Source organism: Pristis pectinata, chromosome 17 (assembly GCF_009764475.1).
Source record: "Pristis pectinata isolate sPriPec2 chromosome 17, sPriPec2.1.pri, whole genome shotgun sequence".
In the NCBI taxonomy this organism is placed as follows: Eukaryota; Metazoa; Chordata; class Chondrichthyes; order Rhinopristiformes; family Pristidae; genus Pristis; species Pristis pectinata.
The window spans coordinates 24,223,958-24,248,326 of record NC_067421.1 but is presented as its reverse complement, the minus strand read 5'-3'; the positions used below and the strand labels follow the sequence as shown (position 1 = coordinate 24,248,326).

At 37.7% G+C, this 24,369-nt stretch overlaps 2 protein-coding genes across 3 annotated transcripts; both read left to right on the top strand.

Moving 5' to 3' along the window:
• Positions 1 to 1,811: 1,811 nt before the first annotated feature.
• LOC127579418 (C-factor-like) lies at positions 1,812 to 11,857 on the top strand. 2 transcript variants are annotated; one of them, XM_052032214.1, is made up of 6 exons: positions 1,812 to 2,097; positions 3,179 to 3,230; positions 6,739 to 6,926; positions 8,100 to 8,255; positions 10,818 to 10,928; positions 11,542 to 11,857. In XM_052032214.1, the coding sequence occupies exons 1-6, from the start codon at positions 1,963 to 1,965 to the stop codon at positions 11,653 to 11,655; spliced, it is 756 nt and encodes a 251-aa protein (XP_051888174.1). In that variant the 5' UTR covers positions 1,812 to 1,962; the 3' UTR covers positions 11,656 to 11,857. The 2 variants fall into 2 exon arrangements, with proteins under 2 accessions (XP_051888174.1, XP_051888175.1); XM_052032215.1 differs by having other exon boundaries at positions 6,739 to 6,788; positions 11,542 to 11,851.
• Positions 11,858 to 14,100: 2,243 nt separating this feature from the next.
• psmd9 (proteasome 26S subunit, non-ATPase 9) lies at positions 14,101 to 23,800 on the top strand. Its single transcript, XM_052032251.1, has 6 exons — positions 14,101 to 14,222; positions 16,758 to 16,860; positions 18,021 to 18,214; positions 19,648 to 19,749; positions 21,335 to 21,423; positions 23,068 to 23,800. Exons 1-6 carry the CDS (start codon positions 14,112 to 14,114, stop codon positions 23,093 to 23,095), a joined length of 627 nt encoding a protein of 208 aa, XP_051888211.1. The 5' UTR covers positions 14,101 to 14,111; the 3' UTR covers positions 23,096 to 23,800.
• The last annotated feature ends 569 nt before the right edge of the window (positions 23,801 to 24,369 follow it).

The following is a 24,369-nucleotide window of genomic DNA, read 5'->3' as shown; positions in this document are numbered from 1 at the left end:
TAAAGTTCTTTATTATGCAACATTTTAAGATGTGGATGACCTTGACGGTATTCCAGAGTACAGTGAACAGATTCAAGATGTATTGCAAAATAAGGGTCTAAGTTTGTTAGTGAATAATGCTGGGATCAACCTTGGTGGAAACCCAATGAAATTACTCTGGAAACAATGATGAAGAGTTATACAACCAATGCTATTGGACCAATGATGGTTACCAAAGTAACAATATGTTTTAGTATTCTTTGCAAGTTTGTAATACTGAATTTTAATTTATTTATTGTGCCATTGATTCCATTTTTTTTCAATGGCTGAGTAGGGAAGGCTGGAAAGAGAGTGGTCCCCAAATCCAGAAATATGTAAATGTGATGGTATGTGAATGGTGTACCTAATGGTACAACTTTTTTAACATGCTGGGTAATGAGGCACTTTTTCATTTCACCTGAGCTACAGTAATTAATGCTATCTATCCATGACCCTTGTTAGATACTGCATCTGTTTATGATAAGTGCAAATTTGAGAGAAAAATTGATGTTTGATAGTGGTTGGACTGCAAAATCATCTGAATTTCACCGATTTAGTGTATCATGGAGATTCTATTTGACACGATGTAAAAACTCTGATGAAGAATTTAGCAGTGATGAATGAATGATAATTGGGTTATCTTGATTGTCATAATCATTTGACATTTCTCACCTGAAAACTTTTGAAGACTAAATGGAATATCACGATGTTCATCGCTGCTGGTGGCATTTCAGACAGTCAATGGCAGCACTGAGAGGAGATATCAATGAAATGTACACATTCTGACAAGGCTTGATAGGCAGGATGCAGGAAGGATGTTTAGCTGGCTGGTGGAATCTAGAATCAGGGAGTCTCAGGATAAGAGGTGAGATGCTTTGGACTGAGATGAAAAGGGTGGTGAACCTGTGGAATTTCCAATCACAGAAGTCTGTGGTGGGCGAGCTTCTGGATGTATTTAAGAAAGAATTGAATACATTTCCAGACACAAAGGGCATCAGTGGGTATGTGGGGAGCGTTGGTAATATGGTATTGAGATAGAAGATCAACCATCGTGGAACACAATCATATGCAGGCAGATAGGTTTAGTTTAATTTAGCATCGTGGTCAGCACAGACATCATGGACCAAAGAGTCTGTTGCTGTGGTTTACTGTACTATGTTCTATGTCCTAAGTGGTCTTGGATTTGGGTATTGCACCTGTCTGAGTGGTTATAAACTGCAAAATTCTTCATGTTATCTTTGGCTCTTACTGATGTTGCATTTTTAAAGTTTAATTTTGATTATTGGAAGTAAATTAGGGTTGGTGTTCATTGGATGTGCACTATTATGGTTTTAATTATCAAATATAAATGATGCTCAATAAGATTATTCTGAAATGGAGAATTTTAACAGATGTTTTTGGTTTGAGGTGTTAATTTTATGCTAGTTTATTAATCATAAAATTGAATTATAGATGTAATTATATTTATGATTTTAATGGTGGTCACAATACACACTTTTCAACAAAAATGATTCCTAGCCATTCAGAATTATATTACATGATGGCCTTAATTTATAATATAGGGTGAGATTTCAGACAGGTAGACAATTATATAATAAGATCAAATTTCATTATGTAAAGTGACTGGAGGGCATACTAGGCAGGAATCTAGAAAGACAGATTTTCAGGGCCAGGCTTTCATTGAATGGATCTTGCCGTCAGAGGGAAGGGGTCAGGAGCTGGCACCGGGGAGGGGAGGGTTAAAGGGGCCCGGCTTTGGCCATTCACTCTGCTCGGGTCCCGGGATGGGAGGATCTGTTCAGCTTCCCCGCACTGCGATGGGACTTCCCCTCACCCAGAGCTTACATAAAAGTTAATGTTCAGCCTCCGGACCCGCCCAGAGTTTGCATCAATCAACGTCCAGCTCTTGTGGAAGGAGAGCCAGAGCCAGCAGCGGCGGTGGGGATGCAACGTGCGGTGCTGGTGACCGGGGCGAGTCGCGGGCTGGGCTTGGAGCTGATCCGCCAGCTGGGCCGAGCTGAGCGGCCACCGCGTTACCTGTTCGCCGCCTGCAGAGATCCCGAGGGAGCCCGGGGGAGAGTGGGTGGTTTTGGCTTCGGCTTCGAATGGCAGCTTAAACTTATTGTTGGAGAAGATGCTGGAGCGGCCTTTTCCCGGTTCAGTGGAGGAGCCCCGTGGAAGGGGGCGCGGGGAATGTCCCTGCAGAGGGGACCACTCGGCCCGAGACCGAGCCAAATAGTAACACCCTTCAGGGCCCACCGGTCCTGAAGCTTGTTTCCACTTCAATTATGTCACTAAGACTTGTTCCCCGTTACAAAACCTCCCCATTACTCCATTGAACAGCATCCTCCAGTAAGGATGGATGTCTAGAGCGCCGAACAGCAACCTTCCCTGCACCTATTTTGTTGGGACGTCGATAAGTTGTTCAGATATGTTGTGATTTAGTTGAATGGCAGAACAGGCATGAGGGCCTACGTGTGTTTCTGTGCTTCAAGTAAACGACATTGTCATTTGACCGTTGGCTCCATTTGTTTGCATTTTTATCATGTTTTCCTTTGGGTTATGTTGCCAGCATTGCACTTTTAAGAGCATTAAGAAGGGTGAAAAATTCATTAAAAAATTTTGCCACCTTTGAAAAGATCTTTCTTTGCTTTTGTGTTTGATATACGTTAACATTGCTAAATTTTGTCTGCCAGTTGTTAAAATCTCATCACTAAATTTCCTTTTACTCTCCCCATGCCCAGATGTTTGAGCTTTATGGACTCCCATTTCATAATGTCAGTGGAACTTTGTACACTGTTACATGAGTGAAAGGACCAAAGCTAGCCTGAGCCAAATGTTTTGTGTTCATGTTTTCAACCACAACAATGTATTTTAATACTCTATTCTTGCTCTTTGTCCAATGCATGCAATTTGGCTGTTCTTTCACAATAGATCTACTGCTAAAAACATCAATCCAAAACATTTGGATGCATGAAAATGTCCTCAAGCCATTCCCTTACTTGTTAATATCTCTCTGGACTTTATAGCCATCTTTTTCATGCAACAAAAAAAATCTATGTAACATCTAATGTAATTTTTATTGATCAAATGCTATTGGATGATATTGTGATAGCAGATTTTCTGTACAATATTTAATTCATGTCTCTATGCTCTGTAGGATCTTAAGAACTTTGCAAAATGTTTCTCAAATATAAAAATAGTTAAGATGGGTAAGTGATTATTAATGCTATAGTGCCTTCTGTTTAAGATTGTGAATTTTCCTACATGCTCTGACTTAATTTTAGTATTGGGCATCTTCCTATTAACTTAAATTTATTGGTACTGTTAATGTGAGTTTGTATTTAAGTAAGATTATCTCCTCACACAGTCAATAAATAGATGTATATTTGTTTCTGTACTGATTAGCTGAATTTGTAAAAAAAAAAGTCTGGACATGGAGAGGATGTTCCCGGTAGTGGGAGAGTCGAGGACCAGAGAGCACAGCCTCAGAATAGAAGGACATCCCTTTAGAACAGAGATGAGGAGGAATTTCTTTAGCCAAAGTGTGGTGAATCTGTGGAATTCATTGCCACAGATGGCTGTGGAGGCCAAGTGATTGGGTATATTTAAAGCGGAGGTTGATAGGTTTCTTGATTAGTAAGGGCATCGAAGGTTATGGGGAGAAGGCAGGAGAAAGGGGTTGAGAAGGAAAAATAAATCAGCCATGATCAAATGGCAGAGCAGACTCGATGGGCCAAGTGGACTAATTTTGCTCCTATGTCTTACGGTATGGTATTAAAATAATACAAGTGAGTGATTATATATTACAGTTGAGAAGACAGAAATTACCTTGGCCTGTTATTGTGAATTCTGAAAAAACGTTGAATCTCATTTTAACTAATAATTCAAAACATCAAAGTTACCTCTTGTGATGTGATACATTCACAGAATGAAAATGTAATAAAGCTGGAATTAGATCCCCTATAGCAAAGTTCCTTTTAATATTATTAAACTTTTTTGAAACAATGTTTCATGTACCTCCAGTCTGATCTGATCTGTTAATCACAAAAAATATTGGCCAGAAATTCTTTCGTATACCAAACTGTTTCTCCCAGATGTATTAAAGTTCCCATCAATACTTCTCCTGTGGGATAAATGTGACTTTTACTTTGCATGTCAATCTCTATTCTGGGTGCAAAACAATTTTATCAAGAAATTGTTTGCCTAATGCTGGACACTCGAACTTGGCCAAAATCCCTTGACCAAATTAAAGTGTGAGTTAACAGAGTTCATTTACCAACATTTAAAGACAGACAAATTCAGCAGTAGTGGAGCTAAAACCATTGCAATGGAGTCACTGCCACATCACCCTGTCTGCTGCCATGTATCCGCTGATGTCTCAGTTGACATTTTAATAGCTTGTTGGATGGAATTTCCCCATTTTGGTACACCTGGCTTGTTTGAAAAGATGATTTTATTATTTTCCTACTGCACTAGCAGGAGTCAGTATTTCTTCTTCCATGACTTTCTTCCCGCTTACTCCTTCCATCCCCCACCAACTGTACAGCTAACTTCTTCCCAGACCATTGGCCTCCAAAGCACCTGGCATTGCGCAGGTGAGCTGAATTAGGGTAGATATTGATTTTTTTTTTAATATTTGACTTTTATGCGATGTGGATATCACTGGTGAGGGCCTCATTTTATACCAAACCCTGATTGCTGTTCTTGTTGGAAAGATACTCTCAGTGTTGCAAGGTAAGGAAATTGAGGAATTCAGCCTAGTGGTACTAAAGAAATAACAATATATTTCCAAGTATCTTCAGCTGATGCCACAAGTGTCCCAAGATTCCACCCATTCTTCACTGAAGTAGATGAAATCATTTCTTTATGATTACAGTACCTGTGGAACCTCTCTGTGGTAACACTTAGCACCAAACTGGGAATCATGGCAGAGATCTGCTGTGGTGGCTTGGTGCAATCTAGTAGTGAGTAAGTTGAGGGTCAACGTGACCTTGACCTCCAAAGAGAAAGCAGTCCAGGCACTAGACTTCTTGCAGAACTCCAGATATGAGTGATGGTGCGTTTAAAAACCTGAACCTGTGAATACGTTGATCATCAGAAAGTGGTGTCACTGGAGACTCTGGGAATAAGATCTTCACAGATGGGCATGTTTTTGTCGTCTTAGTACTTGTTTCTGGGTATTTACCCAAACAGCGTTTCAAACTTGGCTCATTTTGTGGGTGTTTAACGCTAAATGCAGCTATGATTTTCTTCCCACTTGCTCCTTCCATCTCCCACCAACTGTACAGCTAACTTCTTCCCAGACCATTGGCCTCCAGAGTACTGAAAGTGGGTGCAATTCAATTTAAAGGTGTATGGCACGTTTTCCCATCACTGTTTGCTGCCTTCATTTGATCCCAGTTGAGCAACACACCCATTATTTCTTGCCCTTGCCCTTTTTTTTTGTCCTCCATCCTTAAAATTTTCTGAAATAGTGCTGCTCTTTCAATTTAAGGTTTTGATCATCTTCAGATTTATTAATAATGGTAATGCTTCGGCTACCCTAAGCTTTAATGTCTTGAACGCGCACAACCTCTTAAATCCTATCTTATGGTTTTTGATGGATCTACCTTGCACAGCTCCTTTAAACTTTTCCCCTCTTACCGTAAAGCTATGTCCTCTGGTATTTGATATTTCCACCCTGGGGGAAAAAGACTCTTGACCACCTACACCATCTGTGCCTTTCATAATTTTATCTACTTCTCTTGGGTTTTCCGTCAGCTTCTAATGCTCCAGAGAAATCAATCCAAGTTTGGCCAACCTTTTCATCAGGCTAATAGTGTCTCATCTGACTTGCCGTGCACAAAGCCATAGGGGATTTACTAATGTAGTAAAATTAGTTGTTGGGAGTTGGAGTTTTCTTTTGTTGATGTATGATACATTTTATGAATTTGCATATAATAATGTGCTGCAAATACTTTTTGCTTCAACTATAATGTTACCAATGTTTAAATAAATCTTGCGCTGCTTTTGTTGTATCAGGACAGTTTCGAACCTATGGGTATTGTGATTCCTGTGGGTGTGACTTTTTGAAAGATTCAAGTTACTGCAGCTACCTGAGATGATGTTTGGTGGTCAGCCCAATGTGTTAAATGTACATATCTCTAAAAACGATCTTTTAGCAGTTTACCTGTAATCACAGTACAACTCTCAGGAACCAAATTTTGAACTGATTTATTTCAGCATATTATATGTCAGTATCTTAACTAAAATCTTAAAATATGAAACTATGTAGATTAGAAAAAATCTAAAAGTTGTTGTCAATCATGTGTTAGTATTTGCATATTTGTAAATAATATTCTCTATTAGCTTATCGATAGCTCTGAGAGAGAGAGAGAGAGAGAGAGAGAGAGATGCAGACTTGTGCAGCGACTTAAGTGGCTAAGGTACCTGTAGGTATGTCCATCCAACAAACCAGTACCATTAGCACAATAACGGGGAAAATTGGTTGAGGAAAAAAGGTGATTGTTTAAGAGTTCCAGAATGTATTACATTTTTACTTCCAAGTTCAGATGCATTGCATTTTTTTTTTACAAACAATTTGCAGAATATCACCACTGTTGGATATAATGTGCAGCTGGTTTCTGTGTGCTGTAATATGACACGAGCTGCTTTTATGTTGGAAAAATGCAGTACAAATGAATAACCAAGACTTCATTTATCATCTTTTTTTTTAAGATCTGGATGACTTTGACAGCATTCAAGAGAGTGCTGAAGAGATTCAAAAGGTATTGAAAAATAATGGCCTAAATCTGTTAATAAATAATGCTGGAATTAACCTTGGTGGAGGTCTGAATGAAATTACTCCTGAAATAATGATGAAGACTTACACGATCAATGTCATTGGTCCAATGATGGTTACGAAGGTAACACCATGTTCTGTATGTTTATAATTTAGGTTTGGTTTTAGTGCATTTATTGTGCCATTGGTTCCATCCTATTTCATTGGCAGGGCAGAGGGGACAGAGAAGAAAATGGTCTTTAGATCCTCCTGATACTGTCTTTCACAATGGATGCAAGGGATGGTATGCAAACACTGTGTTTTGTACCCTAGTTATTAAGGTTCTTTTTTTTCCCAAGAAAAATAAATCTTGCTTTAGCATTGCATTGTTGGGTTTTCAACTTTATTGATGACTTGTTCAGCCATTTTATTATCCTATATCTTGTCCCTTATCAAATCATCAATTAGTGGTATATGCATAAATTGACTTGTAAAGGAGCGGAAAACATCATTCATTGGGCAACTGAGAGGAGAAAAAGTGATATTGACTTCAAAATAAAATTTGCCACTATTGAGCCCCTTTCAGGTCTCCCAAAGCACATTAGAGCCAATGAACAACTTTGGGGAAAAATAGTCTCTAGCCAGTTTGTGCAGAGCAAGCTGCAACATACAGTGATGTAACAATGACCATATGATTTATTTCTAGTAATGGTGAGTGGGCATAAATGTTGGCTAGATTATTGGTTCTTTTATATCCACCTAAGAGAGCAGACGGTTGAATAGTTCTGTTTAACATCTCATCTAAAAGTCAGTATCTCTGCTAAGTGCAACAAGCTTTCAGTACTGCTGTGTCTTATCTGCCTACATTTTTGTGCTCAATTCTCTGAAATTGGACTTGAAACCGGAATCTTCTGACTTGGAGCTGAGATAATTACCAATTAAGCAGCAGCTGACACAAAGGTATCAGTAAATTCTGCTTGACAAATTGTAGACAAATGATAAATGCTAATGAGAAGAGTTTAAGACTGGTATACAGTGATAATCTGTTATCTTAACTTTCGTTATCATTTGACATTCCTCTCCACATAATCGTACTCCACATTTTTTTTAAACTCTTTGGAAAGGTTATCAAATACTGAATGAGATATAATAGATGTTCAAGTTGTTTATTGTTCTTGCATTTTAATCAATTTTATTAATTTCAATGAAATTCTTTCATTTTCCAAAAAAAATTAACATGCCAAGTGCTATTTTTGTTTATGGTGCTTGTTTGTACTAATTCTCTTAGCACCTTTTCCTTTTCCTTTTTATTTTGTAGGCTTTGCTGCCAGCTTTACTGCAAGCAGCTCAGCTGAGTGATGAACCTGGCTTTAGCAGTAAGAAAGCAGCAGTTATCAACATGTCCTCTATCATGGCCTCCATGGAGTTGTTTAACATTCAACATGGGAAAACATATGCCTACAGGATCAGCAAGGTCAGTGTCCTGAACTGTATGCACAAAGGGTAACAATGATGAAACAAATCCAAATGAATTAGTTGTGTAAAAGGAATCTCTGTAGCATAAGTCGTGTTTGTTATTGTTTATACATCCTCCAGGCCATTTACAGAACTTTTTCTTTGCCAGTTGCAGGTAGTGGATGTATTGGCTGTTTGTACTTATCAAGATTAAGCTTTCCATGCAGCCATAGTTAGCGCCAGTTACTTCCAGTTATGGCATCAGTGATTCCTACAGCAGATGCAACACAGCTGGATGCAGAGTAAATCTTCTAATTTTTCCAATTACACTCCTCAGCTCAACCCTCAGAAGAACACCACTGTATTTATCAACATGATATATTTCTAATCTTCTGCCCTGGCATCCCACTGCATCTTGACTGAAATTGCCAATTGTAAAGACTTTAACAATGTCAGCTGAGTGCTAATTTAGCTGCACAAACACATTTTACAGACCCTTGGAAGAGATTTTCACCCATCTGTCTTGGCTACATTGAAAAGTCAGTACTTTTGTACAGAGCCACTCTTTTGTTCTAGTGTCTTATTTTTAATGTTATTAGGTGATGTTGGGTATGTCTGGAAAATGGTAATGCAACCTTTGTAGACTATGATGAATGATCACTTGTTGCAAGTACAATAAGGTTATGAACAATTCTATGAAATACCCAGCAAATAAGTCACCATCTCCTTACAGAGAAGGGTGAGATTAAAAATAAAATTCAAAGTAAAAAGTGGAAGCAATAACAGGATATATGGAAATATTGGGGACAGGCAATTCCAATCTTGCAAAATACATACACTACAGAGTAATAAGCACATTGCTGGTGGATAAAACACAATTGCTTTGAGTTGAAGTTTTCCAACAGTCATTAACAATTTCATATAAATGCCAAGGATCTGACTCAAGTTAATATCGTGCAATATTCATGACTTAAGTTTCTGCACAGTTCTAGAAATCTTTTTTCCCCCCCCATGGAATCATCTAGTAAATTTGGGCATTTTTTATGATGTAGTTTTGTTGAGGTGTCATTTTAATTCTATTTGATTTAGTATTCCTCTTTGCATATGTCTGGTAAAATATCATTTTTATGCATCCTTTTATCCTTTAAAGGATATGCCACAGGATCATCCTAATCTTCATTATACACAAACTCTGTCATTTTCTATTAAATGACTAGATTACCTTTTGCTGAACTTGTTATAAAGTTGTACATGTTAATTAGTCACTGTGGGGCTGTGGATATACTATTTGAACCACAGTGGCTTGCATTGTCTGCCACCATGCTTATTTCAGGCAAACAAAAATGCAAAATGGATAATATAATTTTGTGAATGTTATAGCGCATCTGTACTGTGCAAACTAAGAACTGTGGAAATGATTTCAAGCTGCATTTTTTCTCAAGATCCAAAGCTGTGCCAGGCTTTACAACATTGTCAATGTAAAATCTTTCTTTCAGAAGGTAGAAAATGAAATTTCAGATACGTACAGTCCAGTTAGTCAAATCCATAATTTGAGATAAATTAGTGAAAATAAAGATCTTGCACTTTGTCTACCTGCGCTGCACTTTCCCTACAACTGTAATACTATGCTCTGCATTCTCTTTTCCTTTTTCCTACTTCGATGTATGGAATGATCTGTCTGGATGGCATGCAAACAAAAGCTTTTCACTGTATCTCGGTACATGTGACAATGATATACCAATACCAAAATAAAAATTGATTTGAACAAGCAGCCTGGACTAGTTAAGTGCAGCAGAATTTTTGGATATACGTAGTTAATTTGGACTTCAGCATTAGAAGCACATGATTAATTTGGAATTTTGAATTGCAAGGATATTTTCAAAATGTCTTAATGACACAACTAGGTATAAGACAAACGGTAACAAGAATGGGCAAAAAAGCAGAGTGGTCAAGTCATTAACAAAATCTGACTCAATGCATACAGAATAAAGCACAAAATGGAAAGGCAATAAGGGAATAGATGAACAATCAATGGGGATAGAAAAGACTGCAAAAACACAAATAACATTGAGCTTTCTGAATAAGAACATAAAGTGCATGAATGATGATGAATGCAAGTAAGTGGCTGGAACCCAAATCCTAAAGCAGATTGGCCATTCCACTATGGAAAGGATATTAAAGCTTCAGGGTGTGTACACCAGAGATTACCAGGATAATACCACAGTCGCTAAACTATAGCAACTTGGAAAAACTAGGACAACATTTCACATTTTTTTCAAACATGCATAGGGAAAAGAATATATTCCTTGTCTGGAATATCTTTGACAAGGTGTCACCATTTTAAAAGTGAAAAGGCGCAATATGAAATGCTTGTGACAGGGAGTTTGGCCTGAAGCCATTGCAGGTTTTAATTGGAAAGGCAAATGAGCATTTGAAGAAAAGTAAGTTTTCTGGGGAGGAACAACAAAAGAAGTGGGATTCGCACTTATGAGTTTGTTATCTGATGCTTTAAAGGAAATTTGTGGATTGTAATTCTACCAATAATGATGCAGTCACATAATTATATTGGTCTTTCAACCAGGCTGCATTGAATATGGTGACCAAGTGCTTAGCTAATGAACTGAAACCCCATGGAATCCTTTGTGCTTCAGTGCACCCTGGCTGGGTCAGAACAGACATGGGTGGTGAAAAGGTAAGAAAATAATCATAGTGAATACTCTAAAATTGTATGCAATTCTGTCATCAATATTACTAGTTGTTTTAGATATGAATATTTAATTCCAGCTCAGTAATTAATCTTTTGTTATGCATCTTGAATAATCAACACCCACCAATTTTATTCTTTGCTTATTCTATTTGCCACATTTTCCTCTTCAATCTTCATTTTAACAACTGCCAAGCTTGAGTTTTCATTAAAACTGTTATATCAAAAAATGAACACTTTGTTTTTGGATTATACAGCATCTTGTCCTTTTCCCCTTTCTCCATCTGTGAGTTATGTTGCCATATTAGAAGTAGTTCATGGCTGTATGTTGAATGGTGTCAACTACATTATTCTTTAAATGTAATTGATGGAAAATATCATATTTGTTATCATATTGTCTCCCACTGGTCCAGGTTGGTTCACTGAAGCTACTAATGCAAGGAATCTCCATGTTCATTTTAACCCAGATTTTCCCAAAGTCAGGCAACCAGTTTGGATATTGATTTGGAGCTGCCCTGGCCAAGTAAAATATTCTTGACTGGGAAACTCAACCTTTGTACTTTATTTCTAACTAATCTTCTGTTTTGTTTGCTTTCACCAGGCACCATTAACCAAAGAAGAAAGTGTGCAGGGGATTCTCAAGGTACTTTCAAGGCTTTCAGAGCAAGACAATGGATTGTTTTTAGACTGGAGAGGTCAGCTTTTACCTTGGTGAATTAATTTGAAATAGAAATGGAAATTATGACCTATGTGGCAATCCTGTTTGTTAAGTATTGAAAATTATTATGAAATACAGAATATATTCTTCCATTTTTAAAGTTTAACTTTGTGTAATGGAAGTGATTAACAGTATCCTTGATGTACCTGACACTTAATAATTAGATATAAATTGTTAATAAAATTATCTCTGATTTAACTGATTTATGTGTATCAATTTTCGTGCGTTTCATTTGAATATAATCAACAGTGGCATTGGCCACCTCCATGAAGTCTGATTTGAATGATCATCAGGAAATTGGAGAGACCACAGGTTGCAAGCTGCAAGTGCAGGTCATGAGTTGAGACTAATAGATGATCAGCATCAATAACAAACTAACATTCAAAGGGAAATTAGGAAGGAAAGAATGTGGGTAGGGCAGCTGCAATATAAAGGGACATTTGTCTGGAGGAACCTGTAAGAGATGTGAACAATTTTGATAGTTGGTCTTCAAGTAATATGAAATCAATAAACTGCTAATGCAAAAGGTTTTATCCAGCAGGCAGTGCATCAGTCAGGTGGGAAACTGCTCAGTGGTTGCTCTGTGTAAACTATTAATCTGATTCGTGGCAGAACTCTGCAGGATTTATCATCCAATTATGCAAGGACTCTCATGCCTGAAACTTCTTTTAATGTAGAATATATCGTGGCATGATGGATCATTGCCTTGATATCAACGTTGTACTTGCTGTCAAGAAAATAGGCATGTACTTCTGTGATGGACTGCTGGTGAGCACACAATGAACAACCAATTTTTTTGAACCCTGGAAACGTGTCTTGATACTGCTGAATGTCACTGGTGAAAGTGATTGAACTGTTCAGCACACAAGGTATCAGTCACTACCTTAATCCAGCCATGGCATGCAGACTAACAATGTCAAATGAAGTTTAGCGCTGCAGTGACCTCTACTGCAAGAGGCTGTGATCATGGGCTTCCTTTGGTATTTGATCATGGTTTCAAGTTTTGATTGAGGTGACGCAACTGTTTCAGATTCTGTAGTGAAGTATAGGCTTCAATACTGCTCCTCAGGCATGCAGGCATTTTATCCCAAGTTAACTTTGTTTTAAGGTTGAATATGTCTCTTTCTATTAATCTTTTCATTTTGCAGCATTTGCTTCTCCTCCGCCCCTGCAGCTGGGATTGCTAGAATAGTTGCTCTAAAATGTATAATTTGGTTGCTGCTTCCTCAGAATCAGATAGTTGTAAGTTAAAGTTCCACTTCCGATGCAGGGTTTCAACCCAAATCGTCGACAATTCCTTTCCCCCCACAGCTGCTGCTTGACTTGCCGAGTTCTTCCAACAGATTGTTTGTTGCTTCAGATTCCAGTATCTGCAGTCTCTCGTGTCTCCATTTGATCACACATTCTTGCTGAAATTCCAGTGCAGTACTGTGCTCTTGTGGGTGAAGTGTTACACCAAGGTCCCATCTGCTGTTTATAAGCAACTAAAGATCCAAAGGCACTACTTTGAAGGAGAGTAGGGAACTTATTCCTTGTGTCCCTCAAGCAACTTTATGAAATGTTATCTGTTCATTATAACAGTGCTGTTTGTGGGAACTTACTGTCAGAAGATTGGCTACCATGATTCATGCATTACAATCTGATGATAGTTAATAAATATTTCATTAACTGTAAAATCCTCTGGAGCATCCGAAGGTTAACAGGTGTTGTAAAAACAAAGGTCTTTAATAAGCATTTTAAAAATGTAGAATGCAGCAGTTGCTACATCTTTTTGAAATCAACCTAGAGTACAATTGTCATAATGCAAAAAATACTTTTTACAGCCTTATTTGGGAACCAGTGGATCCTTTAAGCATCACTGGAAATAGCCATCTGGAAATTGAGATGCAAAGAAAAATCTAACAGACATTACGTTCATGTGAAAATTGACCAAGAAATATGGTTAATGTTGAAATATTCAGATGCTGTTCCAAGAGTTTTACTCTAGTTTAAGAAATACAAGTCAGTAGAAGAACACTAAAATTAGGTGAAAGTGAAGAGATCAAATTCCTGTGGCTTTGGAATCTGTTTTGTGGTAGAGTAAAGGCTAACAATAGGAAAGCCAATTGAACAGAGCTGAGCTTGTGTGGTAATTCACTGAAGGTGTAAAGGAGGAATTAAGCTATTAGGCTTTCTAGTCCATTGCTGTTTGAACCATTGATAGTTGAACATTTTAATTCAAGACCCAGACAAAGAGATGTTCAGATACTTAATATGATCTACAATTCGATAAAATGAACCTACCGAAACACGTCAAGATTATTTAATTGGAGCGACAATGGCGGTACGAGTCAGTGAGGCTGTTATGATCGGATCTGCATCTTGTATTTTGAATTGCGCGGTTGTGTTTGAGGCGTTGTTACGAGAAACGGCTTGACAGCTGCCGAGAGCCGTACCCGACCGCGGCAGGGAAGATGTCGGACGAGCAGTCGCAGAGTACCGCAATGGAAGAGGTGCAGCAGCTGGTGAAAAAGAAAGATGCCATCGAGGCGCAGATCAAAGCTTACTATGACATCCTAGAGGGGGTGAGTGGTTTCAGGGGCCGTGCCGGAGGTTTCAGTCTCCAGTGGTAACTCTGACAACACTTTGCTCGTCCATTCAAACATTAGAACCTGAGTATCAAATTACCAACCCAATAAACCAGACAGCCCCAGCTTCAGTGCTGCTGAACAAGTTACGTTATTTTATATTCGATGTCAGTATTAGTGCCTTTCTCATGCATCTGGGAGGATGTGAACTTTTCCTGTTTACCTTCATGGAGGAATTCGAAAACAGGGTCTGCAACGTCCCACTTGTGTCCCTGGATTATTTTACTTTCCAGTTGGGGCCCTTATCCAGCTTTCCACTATGGTTTTGTGCGGGAACACTGCATGATTCTGATTCTGACTTTGCACCTACCTGTGATGCAGTGTATATGACACATTCCACTTTTGCTGAGGGGGAAATGAAGCTCATTATACTTTTGTCTTCCAGTTTCTGCTTCTGTTACTTACAGGGCACTGCTGCTGTCTCAGTTCCCTGGCACAGTAAGTTCATAGACAATACAAAGGTTGGTGGCATTCTGAAAAGTGTAGAAGATTGCCAAAGGATACTGCAGGATGTAGATCAGTTGCAGATTTAGGGGGAGAAATGGCAGATGTGTTAAGTGTTGCACTTTGGGATATCAGATGTAAAGGGACAGGACACAGTTAATGGCAAGACTCTTAACAGTGTTGATATATAGCAGGATCTTGGGGTCCAAGTCCATAGCTCTCTGAAAGTGGCTGCACAGGTTGATAGTGTAGTAAAGAAGGTGTTTAGCATGCTTGCCTCTATTAGTTGAGGCATTGAGTTCACAAGTCAGGAAGTTATGTTGCAGCTTACTAAACTCGGGTTAGGCTGCATCAAGAGTATTGCATTCAGTTCTGGTTGCCCCATTATAGGAGGGATGTGGAGGCTTTGGAGAGTGTGCAGAAGAGGTTTATCAGGATGCTGCCTGAATTAGAAGGCATGTGCTATGAGGAGAGGTTGGACAAACTTGGATTGTTTTCTCTGGAGTGGTGGAGGCTGAGAGGATACCTGATAGATGTTTATAAGATTATGAGGGGCATAGATAGAGTACCTTTTTCCCTGGGGTTGAAGTGTCTAATACTAGAGGGCATGCATTTAAGATGAGAGGGGGTTTCAAAGGAGATGAGCGGGGCAAGTTTTTTGACACAGAGAGTGGTGGGTGCCTGGAATATTCTGCCAGGGTGGTAATGGAGGCAAATATGACAGAGGTATTTAAGAGGATCTTAGATAGGCACATAGATATGCAGAGAATGGAGGTATAAGGACTTGTGTAGGCAGAAGAGACTAGTTTAGCAAGCTTTTAATTGCTAGTTTAATTCGTTTGGAATCAACATCGTGGGCCAGAGGACCTGTTCCTGTGCTGTACAGTTCTATGTTCCATGTTCTGTGCTGTTAGGAAGCATATGAGTTAACTCCAGCAATCCAGTTGTCACGGGAATTATAGGACTTGCCTGAAGTTTAAAAAAAAATGAACAAGGGGAATGTGGGCTATTATTTTGTTTCTTACAAGGAGCCCATTAAAAGGGAAAACAGCAATGAAGTGCAAATGACAGAATGTCTGAGTATTTTAAGTGGTCCCAAAATCATTTATTTTCATGGAAGCTGCACAAATACTGAACATGTGATTGTCCTTTGATAAGTGAATGACTAATCATTAAATATCAGTAGCATCTTTCAGTAGACCTATTTAGGGTTTTGAAAAGTTGAATTTATTATGTCTCATTTATTGAAACATACTTCTCATTGATGACTGGCTAGAAAGCTTTCCAGCCCATTGCTGTTTGAACCATTGTTAGATGAATTAGAGGACATTTTAATTCCAGACCCAGACAAAGAGATTATGGCACACTAGTATTTGGTGCTTACATTGATCTACTGTAACAATGTGGTCAACCAGGGACAAAGCGAACATGTCCTATTTTGAGTCTATCAAATTATATGAATTCCTGATCCATGCACAAAGATTATAGACATGGGGTTCTGATGTATGCTTTGGTGGTGCATTTATGTGTCTTTTATTGCTCAAAGTACTTGATTATTCTGTCCGGTGGTGTAATGTGTTCAATAATGATGAATAAATATTAATGTAGACACAGGAATCTGCTTCACCAATTTATCTTGCTGTACAAATTAGATTTGAATAATAGTCAAAGAATAGTCAGTATTGATGGAGTCAATACAGCTTTATCTTCATGCAGCTGTTTATTAGAGCTACCCTATTAATTCCACACCACAGTTCATTCCATTCCACTTTGTTTTTCCCATAGCTCATGTATTTATTTAATTCACTTCTGAATGTTACTTTGAATCTGTTTCCCACCACCTTTTCAGGCAATGCATTCCAGATTTTAAAAAAAAAGTTCGTGATTTCTAGCTCTATTTCAGTCCTTACTGAATGCCCCAATTGGTGTTTGTCCCATTTTCATGCCTGGTTTGAAAAGCTAAGAAAGGTATTCAATCTTTCATTTGCATCTTAACTCATTGTACTTGTTGAATCTGTGCTGTTTTAGCAAAGCCAAGCTGGAATGGATGAGCCATTAGTTGATGTTGAGGGATACCCAAGATCAGATATTGATGTTTACCAAGTTCGAACAGCTCGACATAATATCATTTGTAAGTGTTGTTGACAGTTGTAAAAATAAATGTTGAAGTACAATAAAGGAAAAGATGTTACTTTTAGCTACTAATACAGTATACTCTCAGTATACTTTTGCTGGTTGCATGAGCATTCTGGATGCGTAAATACTGGATAAACAGGAGTTTACCATATAAACAATTCAGAATACAAAAAAAAGTGTCTGTTATTTGATAATTCCACAGTTAGGTTACTAGATTCTTCTAACTTAAATTACAGTGGTGATTATCATCAAGATTTTTCTTTAATTCTGTGATTTTGTTTTGCTGGTTCTTGACTGGCGCTTGCAGGATGGTTGGTTGTCAGAATCATACAATAGGGAAACAGGCCATTCAGCCCAGCACATCCATGCCAACCAGTGGGCACTGGAGGAATCCCATCTTCTAGCACTCGGCTTGTATGCCTAGGTGAATTAAGTGCTCATCTAGACACTTCTTAAATGCGGTCTGCAACTTAGCTTCTACGACTCTCTCAGACAATGTATTCCAGGTACTTGCCACTCAAAAAGGTCCCTATCAGATTCCCTCCAAATCTCTTGCCCCTTACCCTAAATCTATGCCCTGTCGTTTTATCTACCTCTGATATGGGGAAAAGATTCCCGCATTCTACCCTGTCTATACCCCTCATAATTTTATATACCTAAATTATGTTGCCTCTTAACTTCCTCCACTCCAGGGTAAACAGACCTAGCCTCTCAAGTTTTTCCTCATAGATGAAATGTTTCATCCAAGGGCAACATCCAGGTGAATTTCCTCTGCAGCATCTCCAGCTCTATCAAATCTTTGCTTCATCTTGAATTAAAATAAAATGACTGTTCCTTCCCAAAGTCTTTTCAATTTGACTGTGAAAAAGCAATTGTTATCTCTGATTTTGAAGGAGATGCCATTTAGAAGGAAGCAAAGAGAGTAGATTTAAAAAGTTTCACATTTTGTCTTTTTTCAGCATCCAAGGTGAGAGAGAATTAGGTTTGGGTTTCCATCTTCTGCAGAAGTCTTTTATTTTGCCTTATGTTGATGATAAGCCTGAAATTTAATGTGGAAAATGACAATGTGACAGATTAGGTATGATTGCTCTTGTTCTGACTAAATGCTTCTCTAGTCTTATAAAAATATGCTGTGGATTTTTTTTCTTTAAAAAGGTCTACAAAATGATCATAAAGCCTTGATGAAACAGATTGAAGAAGCACTGCACCAGCTGCATGCACGTGACAGGGAAAAACATAGACTAGATGAGGCAGAGGTACATCAAGAAACAATGGAACAGGAAAGTCGAGTATTACCTGCTTTTGCCAAAGTAGGTACTGTTAGTCCAGGTTCACCAGCCAGTATATCAGTAAGTATATATAAAATTAAAATTCAAGTAATCAAGGTTATTTTTAGATGTATGATAAATCCCTTAAGTTATTTTTCATGATGTTTTTGTCAGTGCAGGTGGCTGCTTGCATGGGGAGAGAGGCACTGTAGTGCCTGACTCTTGCCAATGTGCTGAGAGCCATCATCCCAGAGAAGACTGCAGCCAGGATTACCATCAAAGAAATAGCATGGTCCAGGGTGCAGTTGCCTCTGATCTCAGAGCAGTAGAACTTCCCAGCCAATGACTTTGGTCTACAATGTTTAATGCGTGGAAATTATTGCGCAAGACTGGATGTTGAAAGCAGTCTGGCAGCATAAAGACAGTGGAATGTTTGAGGTTGGAAACTTAAAGTTAAACTTGGATTTTGCCAACTTGCATATGGAAGTTGACCTTATGTCTTTCGATAATATAGGCAAGGGGGAACATGTAAATGAGAAATAACAGGAGCCAGAGCAAATTCATGGGGTTAAGTTGGAAGGAGGTCTTCTGACTATGGACCAAACAAAAAATGAATCATGGAATCTTTGCAATGCAAAAGGAGGCCATTTAGCCTACTGTGCCTGTGCTGGTCAAAAAGAGCTACCTAATCTAATTCCACCTTCCAGTACTAGGTCCATAGTCTTGTCGATCACAAATTTTCAAGTACGAATCTAAATACATTTTAAATGGGAATAGGTTTTTGCCACTACCATTCTTTCAGGCAGTGAGTTCCAGACCCCTGCCTCCTGAGTGAAAAACCTTTTCCTCATCTTCCCTCTACTCCTTGTACCAATTACTTTAAATCTAGGTCTCCTTGTTTAAGGAAAATAGAGTAAAAAGGGTAGTGTAAAAGGTAGTAAAACCCTATTTTGATCCCTCTTACTTTTATCCACTGTAATTATGTCTCCCCTAGGCCTCCTCTGTTCCAACCAATCTAAGGCAATTCCATTGATCTGAACAGTTGTGGAGAGATATTAAAATAATATGCTGTGGTCTCAGAGAGTATAAAATGGAATAATGCATTACTGAGAGTGTCACTTGCGATTTTAATTGGGTTTGGTATTGTGTTAGTGTAAACATGATTTGAGAGATTTAGATAGGGCATTGGCTTAAGGACCTGTGAGATGTAATAATACATGCTAGAAAGGGACAACTAGAGATGGAGAGAAAATTAAATAGTAGTATGTTATGTTATGGTTTTCCAGCATATTGTGCAATTGGAACAGAAAGTAAGGTTTACACAAAACAGAGTTGTTCTGTCTTGAAGTACATATGTGAAGGAGAGTGAGATGCGGTCCACATAGTTAAACTCCATTTCTTTGTCAATCATTACAAAAATATTTTGTTTTGGGAACAAATATTGGCCATCCAATAATTACAATGGCATTTGTAATAGAAGGCACTTTTATACATACATACTCTTTCTCTTCCAGGGTTTACAGGTTGGTGATGAAATTATAGAATTCGGTTCTGTAAGTACACAGAACTTCCAGAATTTGCAAAATATTGCCAAGGTCGTCCAACATAGTGAAGGGGTGAGTGCCTGTGTGTCTTTGATGACAAATACTGCTTTTATCATAATTTTTGGATGTATTCTGCGAAAATATTTCAAATTATCTTTCCTTATGTGCCTGTTGCAGTTTCCTAAATACAATGTCTAATGAGAAGTGAGTTATCGTAGCGTGGGTGAAATCTTCAATGCCCTTATATTTTCTTTGCAAATGTATAACTGGGATCTGTCAACTTTATTACAAATATCTCTTCGAAGATAATATATTTTTCAGTTGTTTATTGAGCCTGTATCATTATCTGGATGGGAAGGATGAGAAGGGATCACTAGCACGTGACTAGTTCTCTTAAATTTTGCCCACACTTCTCCACAACTAGAAAGTGTTTTCATCATAACTTTGAATCTCTTGTCCAGTGGAAAATCTTTGGCAACATCTCCTCCACTTCCTGTACCATCCTGATACCACTCCCCTCCACTATAGCTTGACAAGATTAAAAAGTAGAATATATAGCAGGAATTTATTTTTGCACATTGGATTATGAAGCTGCCTAGTACAGTACAGTGGTTGAATGTGAGATGGAGGTGTAAAGGGATTGTACATCCATGGTAAAGATGATCCTTTTGGGGTCAGGGAATTGGAAATGGTCAAAGTAGCAGAGGGCATCAGAGATATCATGGATGTAAGTGGGAAGGTAGTGGATCAGAGAAGAAAGGATAGACTTAAGTTAAGACGAAATAAGTTTGGAGGCACAAGGGCAGTCTGAAACAATGGGCTTGCCAGGGCAGTCCTTGTGGACTTTGGGCAGGAGATAGAAGCATGCTTTGCCATGTTGGGACACTATAAGGCTGGAAACTATGGAGGGACGATCTCCTGACGATCCAAATGTTGTTTCCTCAGGCTGAATAGTCTAGAGTTAGCAGTGTAGTCTCAGGGTAAGGATCAGTATCACTATTCATTCTTTTAAACTCCAAACAGAGTAGGCCAGTCTTACTCAATCTCTCTTCATAGGACAACACACTCATTCCAGAAATCAATCTAATTAATCTACAGTGCACTCCCTCTAAGGCAAGCATAACTTCCCTGGATACTTAGCCAATTCTAGCATTTTCTGTTGATTAATTCAGATTTCTAGCATTAGTAACATCTGCTTTTCTAACTAATTTACTTGCAGATATGGGAACTTGAATTATAAAATGGTTGCCTGATATGCTGAAACAATATACACTGCATTTCAAATTAATTGTGAAATGCTTTGAAGCATTTCTGGGGGAATCAGTAAAGCACTCTATAAATGCAAGTAATTGTTATCCCTATGATTTTCAAAGTTTCTTTGATTTTTGCCAAACAGCAAAATACATTTTATGAAAATATTGTCTTGTTGACTTATTGTGAAAAATTATGGTTGTTGATATTTTTATACTTTTAAGACTAAAATTATAAATTACTTCAAGTTAAATTGAGAACAAATTTTTCACATAACACTGACTTGCATCTATAAGATGAAAAATGAAACATTCACTTGTTAAATCAGTCTTATTTGTTCTTGCATTGATGGGGAATTTAAATTCATTTATTTCTTTTGGTTTACTATAGTAATGTTTCCTTACAGAAACCCATAAGCATAACAGTTACTCGAAATGGACAGAATGTACATCTCAGCCTCACACCTCAGCGATGGAGTGGAAGAGGATTGTTGGGGTATTTTTTATTATATTAAGATAACTAACTGGAAACTTACAATGAATAACCGAATAGAATATTTGTCTTTTATGTGTGTTTCTTTAGTCTCAATGGGAGGCCTGAAAGAATGATGGCTTTCATTGGGTTACCCAATTTTACTGCATAGGAGCAAACACCAACAATCAGTTCAATGTGTCTTTATATAATACTATAAAGTAATGCATCCACTAAAATTCTCTATCTAACTTGGTTGTGTTACTTAAAACAACTCCTAACCACTGATTTGCATCTTACTTTTGAGCCTACATTAGCAGCTTTCTCTTTGAATGACCATCCTAGAACCTAACTTGTCTTTGTTTTTTTTTACTGGCATTGAAAAGGATAAGATAAAATGGATACTTTTGAACTGAATGGGTTTGAGTACTTATTGATTCCCCCAGAGAGGTTAATTAATTCCTAATTTATGTGTAGTTTACAGAGAAATGACATGAAAGTGAGTTTAAGAGCATTTCAATTGCCTATTGTCTTGGTTCCATTTTTCAACTAATTTTAAAAGAGATATATTTTCTAAGTAACTCCTTGGCCTTGATATTAACCGTGCAATCATAGATGGGAGAGGGTTGAGGGGATTTGTCCCCATCATTCCTGCCACTTTTTTTTTATGATGAATATTGGGGTCAACCTGGCAGGAATTGATTCTTAAATGGGGTGCCCTAAATATGATGTTGTGTGGGTTCCCAGGGGCTGAGAAACTTTGCAGTGGAAAAAATAGGCTGAAACATTGAGCTCCACAAATTAAGTCCCTTTTTTAGCACTAACAGGCAGCTGTGGCTCAGCTGGAAGCACTTTTTCCCCCAAGTCAAAGTGTTAGGATTTAAGATCCACTCTAGAGATTATAGCAAAAAATCAAGGTGAATGCTCCAGTGCCCTGTCAAGAGTATTGTCGTTCAAACAGTAAAACCAGATGATTGTCTGAAGTGATCCCAAAGCACAGGATCTGAGGATTTACCCCTATATTCTAGATGAAATGTGTATATATCCCTCAACCAACACCTTAAAAAAAAGATTATTATGTTGCTGTTTGTAAGGGTTTGCTGTGCACAAATTTGTTGCTGAAGTTCATTCATTATAGCATGGACCACACTTCAGACATACTTCAATGGTTTTAAGGTACCTTGGTATGTTCCAAGAATGTATAAATTTGTATTTCTCTCTTGCAGACCAGGAGGATTGGGAACACATTCCACAATCTCTCCAGGAAGCATTTGCCTTCTCTTTGTCAATTACATTCTCTCTCCCTCCCCTAGTGGTGTCTTTCTTGACTTTGCCCCAATCTTTTGCCAATATCTACAGCCAACATTAGTGGATTCCTTCCTCAGTTGATAGGGACCATCCTAAGGGTTATTATATGTGGCTTCCTGCTACATTTGTATTGTATTGGCCTCCAGCTGAGTTGGGTTTTTGGGGTGGTGCAGTATACTTAATACTGGCTACTGTATCTTCAACCCATCAATACAACATATGTGCATTTCTGATATCAGTGGGCACATTTTCAAATGTTTTAATTTGCATCCAGAAAATGTAGGCTAAAGCAAGTCTGTTGCAGAAGTGTATTTAAATTTTGAGCAGAAAATAATTCACAATCAATTTCTCTTTTTCCAGATGCAATATTGTCCCTTTGCAGAAATGAATATCGTTGATTCCCATAGAAAAATTCTTCAACTGCAAATTGCTTATTATAGTACTCTATTATGAAAATTGGAGCAAAGTTGGACCTTGAAACATTAGAACAACTACTTCTGTTACAGGTTTTGAATATGTCCAATTTGAATTTGAAGAAGACTTTTTTATTTGAATCTTGTATATCCTTAGTTTATTGTATGTGTTTTTTTCATACATTGTTATTTTTCAGCTTTAATTTTAAATCCTTTCATAGTTTTCTGTCACCATTTCATTCTTCAGCTGAACTGGCATTAGGGATGTGGTTTATTATTCTTGGACACTTGGCATAAAGTGATTGAAAAGCTAAATGGAATTCTCCTGTTTAATATTACTCCACTTTCAACCCAACAGGAGGAAAAGGCAATTTCTAATTCAAGTCCAGGGTGATTTTAAGCTCATCACATAATGGGGTGTTGAGTTAAAGTATTTTGGTAATTTATGGGAGTTGATGAGGATCTGTTCCTGCTTTGATGAATTAAATTAAAATTTAATGTACAATTATTATTCACACACATATTACACACTTATCTTTAATAATGAAATTGCTGTATCTTTTTAAAGAAAATGGCAATATTTAGTTTTTGGAATTTGAAATGTGTTAAGCATCACAAATGTTTGATGTGACTGGTTTTTGTTATACTGATTAAATTTATTGATCTTTACACTTCAAAAATTCTGAATATTCGTTTCAGGTAAATATGAGTGCTGTTGAGGAATCAAATGCTAAACAATTTAAGAATAAACATAAATAGTTATGTTAATGGTTATTATTAATGTCCACCTTAACTGTTTTATTTGAAATATAAAGGATTTTTCTTTGGTCAGCTGTAAGGTGGTGCTGCTGCTAAATCATGATTTGTCCAGGGGTTATGTACTGCTTATTCCTTTCAATAAGAATAATATCATTTTCAATTTTTGAAAATGTTGATAGTTTTGATGGTTGATAGTTCTAATCTTGTTCCCAAAACTCTAGTTTACCAAACAGATTGTGGATCATTAAATATCACTGCTGGATTTCCTAGATCTTCCACAGAATAAATTTTCAAACTTATTTTTGAGAAAGCAAAATGTAATTTGAGTATGTAGTGTTTATTCACAAGGTGACAACTATTCAGAACAAGGGCAATATAAATAAGAAAAAAAATAGTACTTTTTTCCAACATTATATTTTATACAACCCTTGCCGTCATTGTGGAGGATAAATTAGAACTAGCACAGTTAAATTAGAACTGAGATCCCAAA

Excerpts from the sequence above, each read along its gene's own strand:
- psmd9 (XM_052032251.1), top strand. The coding sequence starts at position 14,112 with ATGTCGGACGAGCAGTCGCAGAGTACCGCAATGGAAGAGGTGCAGCAG. Across the intron at positions 14,223-16,757 it reads ACTATGACATCCTAGAGGGG|CAAAGCCAAGCTGGAATGGA; the intron begins GTGAGTGGTTTC and ends GTGCTGTTTTAG. Across the intron at positions 18,215-19,647 it reads GTTCACCAGCCAGTATATCA|GGTTTACAGGTTGGTGATGA; the intron begins GTAAGTATATAT and ends TTTCTCTTCCAG.
- LOC127579418 (XM_052032214.1), top strand. The coding sequence starts at position 1,963 with ATGCAACGTGCGGTGCTGGTGACCGGGGCGAGTCGCGGGCTGGGCTTG. Across the intron at positions 6,927-8,099 it reads GTCCAATGATGGTTACGAAG|GCTTTGCTGCCAGCTTTACT; the intron begins GTAACACCATGT and ends TTTATTTTGTAG. Across the intron at positions 8,256-10,817 it reads ATGCCTACAGGATCAGCAAG|GCTGCATTGAATATGGTGAC; the intron begins GTCAGTGTCCTG and ends TCTTTCAACCAG.